The sequence below is a fragment of the Quercus robur genome, chromosome 3 (assembly GCF_932294415.1).
Source record: "Quercus robur chromosome 3, dhQueRobu3.1, whole genome shotgun sequence".
Classification (NCBI taxonomy): Eukaryota; Viridiplantae; Streptophyta; class Magnoliopsida; order Fagales; family Fagaceae; genus Quercus; species Quercus robur.
Window position 1 is genome coordinate 18,832,702 of NC_065536.1, and position 15,259 is coordinate 18,847,960.

General features: G+C 31.0%; 1 protein-coding gene and 1 non-coding gene across 2 annotated transcripts; one reads left to right on the forward strand and one right to left on the reverse strand.

The window, feature by feature from the left end:
- On the reverse strand, positions 1–71 carry TRNAG-GCC (transfer RNA glycine (anticodon GCC)). The gene has a single exon. It is a non-coding gene; the product is annotated as a tRNA-Gly (tRNA).
- Positions 72–1,998: 1,927 nt separating this feature from the next.
- LOC126719355 (disease resistance protein RPV1-like) lies at positions 1,999–10,867 on the forward strand. The gene is made up of 6 exons (XM_050421923.1): positions 1,999–2,299; positions 2,357–2,492; positions 5,005–6,112; positions 9,041–9,307; positions 9,406–9,885; positions 10,526–10,867. The coding sequence occupies exons 1-6, from the start codon at positions 1,999–2,001 to the stop codon at positions 10,865–10,867; spliced, it is 2,634 nt and encodes an 877-aa protein (XP_050277880.1).
- The last annotated feature ends 4,392 nt before the right edge of the window (positions 10,868–15,259 follow it).

The following is a 15,259-nucleotide window of genomic DNA, read 5'->3' on the forward strand; positions in this document are numbered from 1 at the left end:
TGCACCAGCCGGGTATCGAACCCGGGTCTGTACCGTGGCAGGGTACTATTCTACCACTAGACCACTGGTGCGTTGATGGTAGGCTGTTTGAATCGAATATTAGAATACTAACTTGGGTATTTGATTCAAGCCTAAATTAATTAAAGTACAAGATGGATCAGATTTCAAAAAAGAAAAAAAAATTTATTATGAACAGATTCCCACATTGATTATGTGACTAATAAAACTTTTTAATATGCAACCGTAGTGAATGTTTTTCATGATTAGGCAATTTGGAATGACAAAAGTAAGCGAGTGTCTTTTTGTTGTGGTAACAAATTTGGTGGCATAATTCTTCATAATTATTGACATAATTTATTGTAATTGATATATAATAAATGAGATATAAATGATTAATACATATGAAAATGATGTTACTTTAATTATAATTTATTATCGCCTTAATAAATTGTAAGGGTATGTTTGGTACACTAAATAAAGATTATGACAGAAATTGTAATCTTTATTACTAGTAATTAGCAATAAAGTGTGTTTTGATGTAATAACTAAACATATTCATTAGTTTGATTGTGAGTTATAACATTAGAATGAAACTTAACATTTATTTTAGGAAATATCTTAATCATACAATTATATCTCCTTAAAAATTGTTATTTTTAAATTTAAGAGAGATATGCGTTATTTTTTATAATTTATTATTTTTATAATTGTTAGATGTATATGGAAAGTTTGTTTATTTAGAAATATATTAAGTTTTGAAATTATTGCATTTACTAAGGAATAACTAATACCACATTTTAAAGAAGAATAATTATTCCTCATTTTGAAGAATAGCTATTCTAAGGAATGACTATTCATTGTAATAAAAATATAACCAAACTAAAAAATAATTAAATCATAGGAATAACTATTACATCACAATACCTATTACAGTTTACCAAACATGCTCTAAATTTTTTTTAATCTATTACGCTGCTTCTACTCTAGTCCATGGCCTAAGGGCCAAAGCAAATGTTTTTTGGACTATATTTGCAGGCATCAAAGCACTTGCCTATTAAGTTTTATAATTTAATGGTATAACTTGTTCTTCTTTATTAGGAGAACTAAAATTTGTATCTATTTTCCTTCATTGTTATAATTATCGAATTATTAAAAAATAAAAGAGAAAAATACTAATTTTATTGAATTTTGGTTTTTTTGGTGGAGAGTTGTACTTTTGTGTGCTTAGATTCACTGAACGTCTTGGTTCTAATGTCTTACAAACCTCAAGATAATGAATTCTGTCTCTTGATGAGTATTCACATGCATCAAGCCTTGACTAAAGGGTTAATTATATTTTATTCACATATGATAAGGGTCATTTTAACATTTCTTTGCTTGATCTGTTAGACATTTACTATCCACCTCATCACTTTTACCATTAAAAATAAAAAATTCATTGAAAAAAAAGAGTGAAATCAAGATCAACAAGTTATGGTTTTGTAAAAATCAAGAACAAACGTGTTTTCTCATAAAACAGAGTTGAATCTTCAAGCACGTACCGAGTACAAACAACCAAAAAAATAACAAGAACATACCCAAGACACAAAAATCAACAAACACACAGTAATATTGTAAACATAGTTGCATTTCATTTTGCGCAAAGTTCAAAGAACTGTTTTTGATTTCAGACAGAACTTCTAAGATATTGCCACGTGAAAAGCAGCAATCTATGGCGCTTGAAAAGCTCGAAGAATTATTTTTTGGTTGTTGAAGCTTCTAAGAAATTGCATTTTATATTCGAATCAAAATGGTGGTGCTTAGAAAATTGAGAGTAGTAGTTTATTTATGTATTTTATTTTTAGAAAATAGAGCTTAGTGGTTGAAAACTTGAAACTTGAACACACCGAAAGCAAGTCTAGCTATTTCAAAAGAGTCTCTTTAAATTCCCATTTCAATCACATTTTTCTTTCTCCTCCTCCGTTTATATCTTCTATTTCTGTGTGCTCATAAATCCCAATGGCGCTTGTGACCATTAAAGGAGCCTCATCTTCCTCTTTCACCCATCAATCCAAGAATTTTGATGTGTTTTTAAGTTTCCGAGAGGAAGATACCCGCTATGGTTTTACGGGTCACTTGTATAATGCTTTGCATCAAAAGGGTATTAATACCTTTATTGATGATGACTTTCAAAGAAGAGAAGAAATTCCTACGGAGCTTCTCAAAACCATTGAAAGCTCAAAATTTTTGATAATTGTATTCTTTCAAAACTATGCATCTTCTGCTTGGTGTTTGGATGAGCTTATCAAAATTCTTGAGTGTAAGAAAAATGACCAGGTGGTGCTGCCTATTTTTTACGACGTAGATCCATGAGAAGTACGTAACCAAAAGGGTAAGATTGGGGAAGCATTGGCTAAACATGAAGAACAATTCAAGGATAGCAAGAAGCTGAAAAGGTGGAGGGAAGCTCTAAATGAAGCTGCTAATTTATCGGGTTGGCATTACAAGTATGGGTATGTTTTTTTTTTTTATTATTATTAATAATTTTTAAATTTTATGCTTTTATATAAGTTTAAATGTTTGTTTAAAGGTGGCAAATGAGGTTAATTTATATAATTCACTCGGTGTATTACACCCACCTTACAAAAAATATAGCCTCACATGTGATTCCCATAGATGTGACGTACCCTTAAGTGAGAAGGAGATGGAATAATCTCCCAGCAAATGAGCAAGTTTGGGTCAAATGATAATGGGTTTATTCATTTATTTATTTATTTTGTTGAGAAAATTAGAAATATTTACCTACTAATCTCCACAGCTTAAACCCATGCCCTTCCCTTACTCTCCAAAGCAATTATTAGTGTCTGGTAATTCTTAAGTATTTTCAGAGCATAGGAAGTGGTACTCTCTCTTCTCACATTTATGGTGAGGTCTCCTTAATAAACTCATAGTGAGGTCCACTATGAACGTGAAAAGAGATAACACAATTTCTCCATAATCCGAATGTAACTAAGAATTTTCCGAATGGAGGTACCAACTTGCTCAAATAGTGCGGTATATTGATTTAACTAAATAATGAGTTTAGTGCTTAACATTTATTATTGATTTAACTAAATATATAGTTATTGCCGGTAGCAAGCCCTCTGTAAAACCTAATAAAGAGGCATTACGGCCCTGCCCCTCCCTGCAGGTCGAGGCAACCTATTTCGCACCAACTTGCCTAGAACATAATTAAGATAGACAATAATATAATATTAATATTTAATTTCACAAACATAATTTTTACCAAGCAATAATACTCAATAATTTAAAACAAATATTCAACACTAATATAATAAAATCCAGACCAAATTAACTAACCGGACATTAATTAGTACAAAATCTCCCCTCAAAAAAAGTTATATAGTACAAAGTCTCCATATGCCAAAATAATAACAAAAACCACATTATTTTCCCAAAAAATAATCCTCAATAATAAAATAAAGAAGTTAAACACTAGTAAAAAACACAAATTACATGCTAAATTGTTTAATAAAATAATACTACAAAGTTCCTAGCACCCATAGTGGTAATTTTGTAATCATAAAAGGTATAATAGTATTTTAGTAAATATGCTTTGTGTGAGTTAGGGCGAGGCGACCAAAATCCATCCCTACCCCGCCTCAGTGGTGAGGACGTGTATTTTATCATGTCCTTGCCCCATCACTTCTTTGTAGTAGAGAGACAAATTGGGGTTTGGTCAAGATGAAATTGCCATCCTTATATATATATATATATATATATATATATATATATATATATATATATATATATTACCAAAAAACATATATTAACAAAATAAGAATTTTCAAAATCACCAAAATACGCTTGAAATCTATACAATAGTATAATGAATGAAATAACTCTAAAACCTCCAAAGTGATGGAAATACTTTCCGAATCATCCAAGATGACAGAAATATCTTTGTACCTCAAATTTAGAAAATACCCTGAAAGTAACAAAAACAACAAAATGATCAATATAATTTTTTAAAACTTTGAAAGGATTGAAATACACTCAATATCTATCTTCAAAACAATTGAATTATCCTTGAACCTCTAAATGGTCAAAATACCTCTGAAAACCTTGGTCATGACAAAATAACCCTAAAAATAAAAATAAAATAATAAAAACACCAAAATGACCAAATATTATAATCAAATTGAGAGATGGAATAAGAATTTTTGTATGAAATCTTCTCCCATCTATTTGACTTTTTAATTGAATAATTTGACTCAATATGTATTATATTGTTTTTAACTTTATGGTCTATTAGATCTTATTTTGGATTTTATGAAGGAATGGGGGTTTTATTAATGAGTGTAATTATTTAATTTGGACTTTGCATTTTTGTATGTGGATAATTTAATAGTTGGGACTTCGGATGGAGGATTCTAAATTCTGTTAGAAACACTAGGACCTAGTTAAACTACAAAGCTCTTGGCAACTAAGTAGTTAAAACCAAGGAGTCCAAGCCAATTAGTGTTACAATATGCTGCTAATTCTGTAGCTAAACCCTTCCCCCCTAGACCCCTAAGCACTTTGTGCATGGGGAGATGCCAATTAAATTACAACATTCTTGGCATAATATCAAGAAACCCTAGTTATAGGTCAATAGTAGAAATAAAAGATTTCAACAGAAGATAACCTTACCAATTAATTGGGTGTTTTTAGAACAATTTCCCAAATCCAAAGTATTAGAATGGGTTTCCAATAAGTTTGTGTCCTCACCTAACTAAGATGCTGGTTTTTCTATGCAACTTTGAGCTTACAAGCTTAAAGGTTAAAACTAAAATCCTATCCAAAAGAAGAAGTGCTAGCACCTAGCATAGTGATAGTAATTACTTTAAGTTACATGCCACTTACTTTAATTAACAACACTAGTATTGTAATGCACAACTTGAACATCTTGAATTTAGTTCAAGTTTATATTTCTATTTTCTAGTCTTAACTCATTATGTGCTTTCAATTCTTGTTAATTTGCAGCTATCTTGAATTCAAATTTATTGAAGGAATTGTTGAAGAGATCTTGAGTGCCATATTAAGGGACACACCACTATATGTTGCTAAATATCCAATTGAAATAAATCCTCGGGTAAAGGCCATAGAATTACTTTTAGATATTGAGTCAGATGGAGTACATGTGGTAGGAATATATGGCCCTGGTGGAGTTGGTAAGACAACAATGGCAAAAGCTACTTATAATAGAATTTTTAATCAATTTGAAGGAAGTTGCTTTCTAGAGAATATTAGAGACAAATCAAGAACAAATGATGGCATAACCAATCTACAAAAGACACTTCTTTTTGAGACCCTAGGAGATACAAATTGGAATATGGCTAATGCATCTCGTGGAATCAATGAAATAGAGAGAAGGCTTAACAAAAAGAGGATTCTTGTAATTCTTGATGATGTGGATGAATTGGGCCAAATAGAGAAATTATTAGGAAAATGTGATTGGTTTGCTTCTAGAAGTAGAATCATTATAACAACAAGAGACAAACACTTGCTAGCTACTCTTGGAGAAGGTCATTCATCCTACAAGGTTAAGGAATTAGATGAACATGAAGTTTTTGAACTCTTTAGTAAACATGCTTTCCAAAAAAAACAACGCATGGAAGATTATTTAGAAATTGTAAACCAAGTTATACATTATGCCAATGGCCTTCCATTAGCTCTAGTAGTAATGGGTGCTGATTTATGTGGAAGAACTAAACATGAATGGAAAATTGCGTTAGATAAATATGAAAGAATTCCTAATAAAAATATTCAAGGTATACTCAAAATAAGTTATGAAGGATTGGACGAAATTGAACAGGATATTTTCCTTGATATTGCATGTTTCTTCAAGGGACTCCAAAAGCATTATGTTATAGATGTACTAGATGCTTGTGATTTATGCCCAGATTATGGTATTCAAAAACTTATTGATAAGTGCCTCATAACTTTGGGTGAATGTAATGAATTGTTAATGCATGACTTGCTACAACAAATGGGTAGGGAAATTGTTCGTCAAGAATCACCAAAAAAGCCCGAAAAACGTAGCAGATTGTGGAGTTCTAAAGATGTTCTTGAAGTACTAAATGAAAATAAGGTATGAGTTATTTTGATTCATTTTTTCTTTTTCTTTTTTTCCTATCACATGGAAGATGTATTAATTTTTTCTTTTTAACTAGTCACAGACCCACGCGTTGCGCGTGATTATTTTTTATGATGATCTCATTATTATTATTATTATTATTATTATTATTATTATTACTATTATTTTGTAATTTGAACTAATTTAATGAAAAGTAATGCATTTCATAATCATATTTATCACAAAATAATTTTTTATTATTGTAGAATTGTTTTATTTAAAATTTGAAACCTTAAGTCTACCATAGTTGGTTGACTAATTTTTACATCTCTAAGTCAATTAAACACGTTTTGCATGCTACATGTAAACCTTCTTTTCCATAAAGGTTGAAATAATGTGTGTAATATTTTTTTTCTATGGAAGTTAAAAAGAATAAAATTCACCTTGTCTTGATGTTTTCTAAAAATTAAATTTGGAGATTCTCTTTCAATAATTGTGAAAATTCCAAGCAATAATTCAGAAGGTAATACATGTTACATGTTCATGCTTTGATTGTGTAATTGTATGATTGATTTGGGTTGTAATTTATAAGTTGAATATGGTGGTGTATATCCAAAAAGGCCTAACTATGTTATTTAGGATATTGAATATAGTGTTGTGTGTGATTTATAGAGTAGCAACGGTTGTAGTAATTAAAAATTGGTTTTTCATTGTCTTTTAAGTTAATAAAAACCTTACATCTACTTTTTTTTTTCAAAAAACCTTTACATATTTTTTTAACGTGAATCTTTACATATACCTTAATAAGTAAACCCTATACATTTCATTTTCTTAGATGCATAAAAAAAAGACCTTTATTCCATAATAATAGTGACTAATTAGTTTTTTCATGTTCTCATTTATAACGTTTCTTACTATTATCATATTTTACTGGCGTTGATTTTCATAATAGAGGCATTAAATGAGAGTTAAATTCTTCGAACCTTTCATTAGATTTTAAAAGTCATGGTGTGTGAAGAATATAAGCATTTAAGGACTTTTTTTATATTTCATTATTTTTAAATAATGTTAAATGAAATGTCAAAAAAAAAAAAAAGATTTTGAAAATTTTCATCTTTATTTCTTATATATTTCTATTATTACTGAAGAACGTTTTCCTTTTAGTTTTGATAATAAATATGATTTTCTAGATTAAAGTTTGATTAGTTTCAAGTTTAAATTTTGTATGATTTTATTTAATTGTTGATTATATGATTTAATTAAGTGAATTTAACGATTTATTTATTTGCATTGTAAAGTTTATAATAATATTCTTAGGGTCATCTTTAATTAATTTTTTACTTCTTTAGCCGTCGGTCTCTTTGTTTTCCAATTAACGGTTACTAATTAATTTATTTAATTGACGTTTGATTTCTTTTACTAATCTCTTTCTCTCCCTCTTTGTTAACATCCTATTGTTTTCCCAAATTTGATGATAATTCTAATGTACTAAATATGCATATTGTAACGTTTATTTTTATTTTTATTTTACTCCATTTTGCTGCCATGAAGTTAGTACATCCATAACTATTAGTTTATTATTTTATGATATGTTTGGTTTGATATTATTATTATTATTATTATTATTATTATTATAAATTTAGTGTTTCTAAAATAGCATGTGTATTGTATTCTCTTTTTCTATTAATGCATTGTAACGTTTTATGGGAATACTTTATAAGAAAATTGTTTATTCTTTTGTTTTTTTTTTATAAATTGAGTGTTTCTAAATTGATATTTGTTTTGTATTTCATTTTTCCATTGATGCATTGTAACATTTCATGGGAAGACTTTATAAGAACAATTTTTATTTATTGAATAAAATATTATACATTTAATTTTTTTTTTAAATGAGACAAAATATAAATAATTATGATATGGAGGATGTTGCTAAATTTAAATGTTGAATAAAATAAGATGAGAATAAAATAATAAAAATGAAATGTATAGCAATAAACACCATATTATTTTAGTTATGCTAGGTAATAAAATAATATTACATTTTTATATACTATCTTTATAATGCAATAATATAACATTTAACAACCAATGAGAATAAAAAAGATAACAACATAAAATATAAAACTAAATCGTATCAAGCTCGATTACCTGTCAATTCCAATTTTAGCAAACTAACTGACTTCTAGTAGTCTAAAACTGATTTCTGCAATGTATTTGGTGGAGCTTTCAATACTGCATCAGTATGTTTTGATGGTTAACCTGTTACACTAAAATTAATATATATATATATATATATATACCAAAAATTGAAGGAAAAAAAAAAAATATATATATACCAAAAATTGAAGGAAAAAAAAAAAAATATATATATATATATATAGAGAGAGAGAGAGAGAGAGAGAGAGGAGCTTTTGTGTGTGAAAAAATAGAAATTATGCATGGAATAAGAGGGAGAATGACAATTTTATAGCATGAGGATAAGAATAAGAAGAGTCAAAAATAAAGGAAGATAAAAAGATAGAATAATATTAATATTGAGAGTAGTGGGGATATGAAAAATTGAAATGGAATGAGAAAGATTGAAGAAAGTTAAGGTAGAGAGTAGTGGGGATATGAAAAGTTAAAATGGAATTGAAAATTTAATAATAAATAAGAATAATTAAAAATAAGATAAATTAAATATGATATTTTGATTGTAATATAATAGAGTTTTTAATTCATTTTAAATGTTAAAAAATTGTATAAAAAATTGGAAAAAAATTGATAATGACATGGCTACTGACGTGGCTTAATGGGAGCGTAGCAACATTAAATGCTACACTTCAGCTTTTAGTAATATATTGATTTGGAAGAATATTTAAGTTTATCAATCAATTTTGTTTAAAATTTAATATTTGTTATACTTTTGTGTATTATTATTCACTTAATGCTTTTTCTAATTAGGGGTCGGATCATATTCAAGGCATAATGTTATGCTCGCCAGAAAACGTGCAATTAAAAGCAGACTTTCTTAAAAAGATGAAAAATCTTAGATTGCTTATAATTAGTAATGCACACGTTTGTGGAGGCATTGAATATCTTCCCAATGGATTAAGGTTGCTTGATTGGAGTGAATTTCCTTTCTCTTCCTTGCCAACCACATTTCATCCTCAAAAACTCATTGCACTCAAAATGCCACAAAGCCACATCAAGCTGGACAAGCCTTTCAAGGTATTATTATTAGTATTTGTTAATTATTATTTCTCTAAACTAAATTTTGAAGTTGGTTGAAGCTGTATTTATATTTTACTTTTTTTGTGAGGTAACAGTTCGAAAGCTTGACTTATATGGACTTCAGTTCTTGTCAAGAGATTGAGATGTTGCCTGACTTGTCAATGGCCACACCAAACCTAAAGTGTTTGCTTTCTTGTCAGTGTAAAAGTTTAGTTGAGGTTCATGAGTTTGTTGGATGTCTTGATAAGCTTATAGCATGGGACCTTGAGGGTTGCACTAAACTTAGAAGTCTTCCTAGGTTGCTCAAGATGAAATCTCTTTTGTATCTTTGTCTTTTTAACTGCTCGAGCCTTGAGAACTTTCCTGAGATTTCACAAGAAATGGGAATTTTAGTGTTTTTAGATGTGAATAAGACTGCTATTACAAAGTTGCCTCAATCGTTTGGAAATCTCACTAGGCTTGAGCAGTTACTCCTAGGTTCTAAAGACCAATTGGTACATCTTCCAATTAGCATTTATGACTTGCAAAAGCTTTGTGAGCTCACTATATATGGCAGTGCTGAATTTCCAAGGGCTGTGAGGACCAATAGACAACCACAATGTAATTCTTATGGTGGATTGTCCAAAGATGGTTTTTGGAGGTTGAATAAACTGAGTCTTCATGGGTTTTCAATTCCTTCAGAATTAGATTTTGTTTTGACTTCTTGCTGTACCCTCTCTTTGAAACCATTATATATATATCCAAGCAATGTAGCTACACTCCCAGAAAGCATTATTAGATTTGATAGATTACATACACTTTGTATTAAGGGGTGTGCTGAGCTTGTGAAAATACCAAGGCTTCCACAAAGTATAACAAAAGTAGATGCGTCAAGCTGCTTCTTGTTGGATTCACAATCATCAAGAAAATTATTGATTCAGGTCTCTCTCTCTCTCTCTCTCTCTCTCATTAAGATATACAAGAAGTTATAGGGATACTACCAATTTTACTGTATACATCTTACAAACTGGTGTGCATCACAGAAAAGCAATTTAAACATTATATATATGTTGTTAAATGACACCAACCACATTCATTGTCACTCCAATCTATAAAGATTTTCTAGTAAAATTTATAGTAAGCTTAACATTTTCCAAGAAGCAATTATGGTTACCTTCCCAAGTACATTACTAGTTTGCTAAATTGTAGTTTCTTAATTTCTCTTATTGTATGCAGTTTGGAGGAAAGTTAGGGCTTCCACAGGATATAGCATGTTTAGGTTTGGGAAGCAACATATCAATGGATCCACAGTCATCTAGCGGATTGTCACTTCATATTGACCTCCCTTCATTTCTCAGCACCTCTGAGTTCATTGTATTTAAGAAGGTTTACTTCAAATCTGAAAGCTTGCATGTTAATTCTGATGGCAAGGATACTAGATGTGAATATGAAATCGTAGTACCAGGAAATAAGGTTCCAAAGTGGTTCAACCATCAAAGTATTGAAAATTTTATATCATTCTCCATTGGTCCAGAATTTCCAACAATTTCTCTGTCTTGCTTTTGGATTGCTGGATGATGTTTTCTACGAATATCTTTGTGATGTCAACATTTCCATCAATGATACTAAACGAGAGCTCAAAGTGAGACTCTTTGATGCAATTAGGTGTGATCATCTTTGGTTTTACTATAGACCTCATAGCTCATTGCAGCCGCTATTTCAAGACTTGAATTTAGGTGATAGAAATCACGTTGAGATTTCATGTAAAATCTCTCATTGGACGAGTAAGCCTAGACAAGTTGTTCCTATCATTAAAAGGTTGGGTGTCCATGTAGAATGCACATGTCCTCCTCAAAATTCCCACAACAACTATGAAGGAGTCCAACCTCGATTCTATCAAATTTCAAAGAGAATTGTGCACCAACGGCTTAGACCATTTCTTTGCCAAGGTCCAGGTTTTATTCTACGCAGACTGTACCATACATTGTGCCCAACTCGGAGTACTTCTCGTCAGCCATTACTAAAAGCACACAAAATCAAAAAAAACAGTAGCAAGAAAAATATGCCACTTGGTGAACCAAAATCACAAAAGAGGAGTCGTGCTGCATTAAACATCGCCAATGTTTCAAAGATAGAGGATATGCCACTTGGTGAGCAAAAAATTCAAAACCAATTCGAAATGAGAATGAGGACAAAGAGAATGAGAACCTCTTAATCAAAATTTGAAGAAATATGCCAAGGTACCACAATGAAAAATTTGAAATAATTTTCTTTTGTGTTGTCCCTGTTCTGTTACAACGGCATTGTTTAATTTCAAGATGTGTCTCCTCTTTTTTTTTTTTGGATAGTATAGATATGTCTCCTTTAGTTGCATTGTTTCATTCTTGTAGGTGTCTTTGTCACTTCTCCACCTCTCTCTCTCTAAATGAACAAGCTTATTCTTGTGGGGGTATAAACCCAATTCTAAAGTACATTGATTCAAAGAAAAAGCAGAATTAATAAAAGTAGTAATTTAATTTGTTACAGAATTCAATTTCTTTTAATTGTAAAAGTTTTCAAAATTATTCCAACTCCAAAAAATTCATTATGTTTTTTTTCTAACTTACCAATTCTAATTTCTTTGATCGCTTAAACATCATCGATTTGCATTAATTCTATTTCTGGTATGATTGTTTTGGTTTTTCACAATATGATTAGTAGCTTGAAGTTAATGTATGTGCAGCATTGGAGCTCCAACTAAGAGGCCATCTCCCTTCCTTATTGCTCATTTTAAAGAAGTGGGGTGGCTTCAGCAGTTTCCTTGGCCAATTGAGGCCTTGATGCCATGCTTATGATCACCTGCCTGGACTTTTGCGTAGTAATTCCAATGTTGATTTTCCTTAGCAAGTTGTTTGTGAAGTGGATAAGTTTGTTGTTTTATCCTTCTTCTTTTTTTCAGATTTACAACTTGCCCAAATATAGTCATACTATTTCACAATCTGCTTAAAGAATTATGTTCTTGCATTTACATAATATAATGGCCAGATTGTTGCTTTGTACGAAAAGGATATGGGGCCAGGTGACTGGTCACTTCTAGAGGTTGGCCTCCAACCTGATTCAAATAAACGTGTAATGATGCTCCTACTTAGTTAAAAATCATAAGAATGGGTCAGTTGTTTACTGGTTGAACGTGTTCTTAATATACTTTCTGCTTCACTTGCTTGCCTTAGAGCACATTCCTAGGCCCTTTCTTTCTATTAAAACTTTGCAGGCTTTGAACTAACAATTTTTTATTCTGTTTTATGATGTATATTTCTTTTTCTTGTGCTAACCTGCTGCCCAATATTTTCTTAATGTGCATTTATATGTTTTTCTCCTAGTTGACTTTTGAAGTAAAAGTTTCTATCTTTGCAGACTAACTTGGAGTACTCTTTTTCTTTTAAAGGCTTAAGGCTAAGCCAAAGAGAGTTTTAATGGCTCGATCCAGTCAAAGAGGATAAAAATAAAGGGAAAAGAAAGACAAACATTTGTGCAGTTGGTGATTCTTCTTTCCATTCAATATTTATATTTGCACTTTTTAGTTGTTAATAATTTTGAGAAATTCAAAAGTTTGCTATTTAGCACATGTATCAAGATTTTAAATTACTATTGTGTATTTAAGTACTATTTATGATTGTTTTTGATGAAATTCATTTGAGGGGCATCGAATTATATCAGGTTCTTTGATCTTCTCGTATTCAACCCCTCTTCATACTAATCTCCTCTGTTTGAGGCACCAGGCAATCACACCGGATCACCACTTCATGACCATTGAATTCGACAAGACCCAAAGCCAACAAATTGTTTCCTCCATACTTTCATCCATTCCAAGGGGATTTAAAGGTGAGTTTTCATCTCTCTCGATTGCTTATATTCCACGACTGAGGGAAGTAGTTTGATAGTGGTATACTAGAGTTTGAATGGTTGTTAGGAGTGGGTATGGCCAGATTTTAGGGAGTCATTGGATGTCAAGTATGTGATTTCCTATTGTATTTTAGACTAAACACAAGTATATGGTGAATTAGGGAGAAATTTCATTAAACAGATAAAATTGAGCATGGAAGCCCAATATAGTGAAGTGAATGAAAGTTAACGCTTGTGGCTTTAATTTAAATCAAGTTTCGGACCTCATTTTTTCGGAAAAAAAAAAAAAAATGAAACCTATCACCTTGCATGAATATTAATAAATTTTGAATTAAGATTGTAAGTTGTTTTCATTTGAGGTCAGACTTTTGGAATTTATAGGCACCTAGGTTTGTTAGATCCAAAATTTGCTACTAGAAATTCCTTTTTTTTTTTTTCTTTTTTTTTTCTTTTTTTTTTTTTTTCATTTGGAAGGGTTGGGGAGGGTGGCATTCATGTTGAGATGAATTTTCTTTGATATTTAGGTAGCTTAGATCTTAGTTGGATAATATTATTGTTTCGTGTATATTACAAAGTGCTGTATGATTCTATAGTTTGTAACCCTTGATGGCAAGGAAATATGTGCAAAAGTTTGTAAAAAATTCAGATTGATATTCTTGATGTAAAATAAAAAATTTCATACAAGTGCCAAATTTAGGCTTAGGTCCTGTCATACGGCAGTTTTTCACATTTCCTTTTCAATACACACTAGTTTTGGAATGTATTATGTGGGTGAGATGAGTATGTGAGGGTCCATTTTCTTTTAGGTAAAAATGCAGGCCTTTTTTTTTGTGTTGGGGGGGGGGGGGGGGGGGGGGGGGAGAGTGGGGTGTTGGGGTGAATAACATTTGGTAGCTTCTTTGTATTTGCTTAACAGAATTGTCCATGGGGCAAAATGGACTTCATCTTGTGTCTCCAATGTGACATTCTCAGTTCTTGTTAACAAATTCCTAACTGGCTTCTTCAGCAATATGTACGTCTAAGTAAAGGGATCCTGGAGGCACTCTAATTATGTTTCCAGGTGGGAAAGGAAGTGGTGCTTTCAAACTTTTTTAAAGATTATCCTATCATCTCCTATATTAGTTAGCTACTTCTAGGCTTTGAGATGTTCCCAAATTAAAAAAATGAAGGTGGGTTCATGTGTTCTAGGTTGTAAGGTAGTTTCTCTTCCTACGCCAATTTATATTTGAAGTTGGTACTAAGAATTTTTTAAAGGTAGTTTAGAAGTGTCCTGCTTTGGATCCACTTTTTGTCATTCCTAAGAATACCCTTTCAAATGTTCTTGTTATGAAGCTTTAGTTATTGTTTGTGGACATGCAATTTGCAATCATGTTAGCTAGTCAGTGATAAGGAAGAGCTTATTTGGTTTAGTTCAAACTTATCAATATGGATACTTACTAGAAACTTTGAGTTGGTAACATAATGGGAAAGGCAGGGGAGGTGTGCATATGAATAAAAATGTGCTTGAAGTTTCATGCATTAAGCCAAGATGTAGTTGTCTTTGCTTGTACTGGAAATTGAAAATAATTTTTGTTCTTTTTCACTATCAATGTGAATTTCTCTTCATTCTTATTCCTACTAGTTCAATTTTAGGCTTTACAATATTATAATTATAGGAGATTTTTGGATGCTAATGACCTTTGATTATCTGCACCCAGATTGCATGGCATCTGTGTTTCAGTTAAGTTATTTGTGGGTTTTGTGCAGCATCAATTCTGTTCAAGAATGGAAAATCAGCATATGAGGATATCTTCGGAGGTACACACAATGTTCTTCTGGCTTTGTTATTTAGGTGGCACTAAGAATGAAAGACAATTGTTGTGATATTATGCAGATTGATGTCATTTATAGGAGAAAAAAGAAAGCAAGAGGGAGAGAGAGAGAGAGAAAGAGAGAGAAGGGGTTTAAGAGAGAGGATGGAATGATAGGAACAAGGCCTTGAAAAGACATTACAATAGTTTGTGGACTTGATTCAAAGATGTAAGGATCAACCTTGGTCAAAATGGATTTTCTTGTGATGGTACCAAACAAATGGTGGTAGACTGTCAT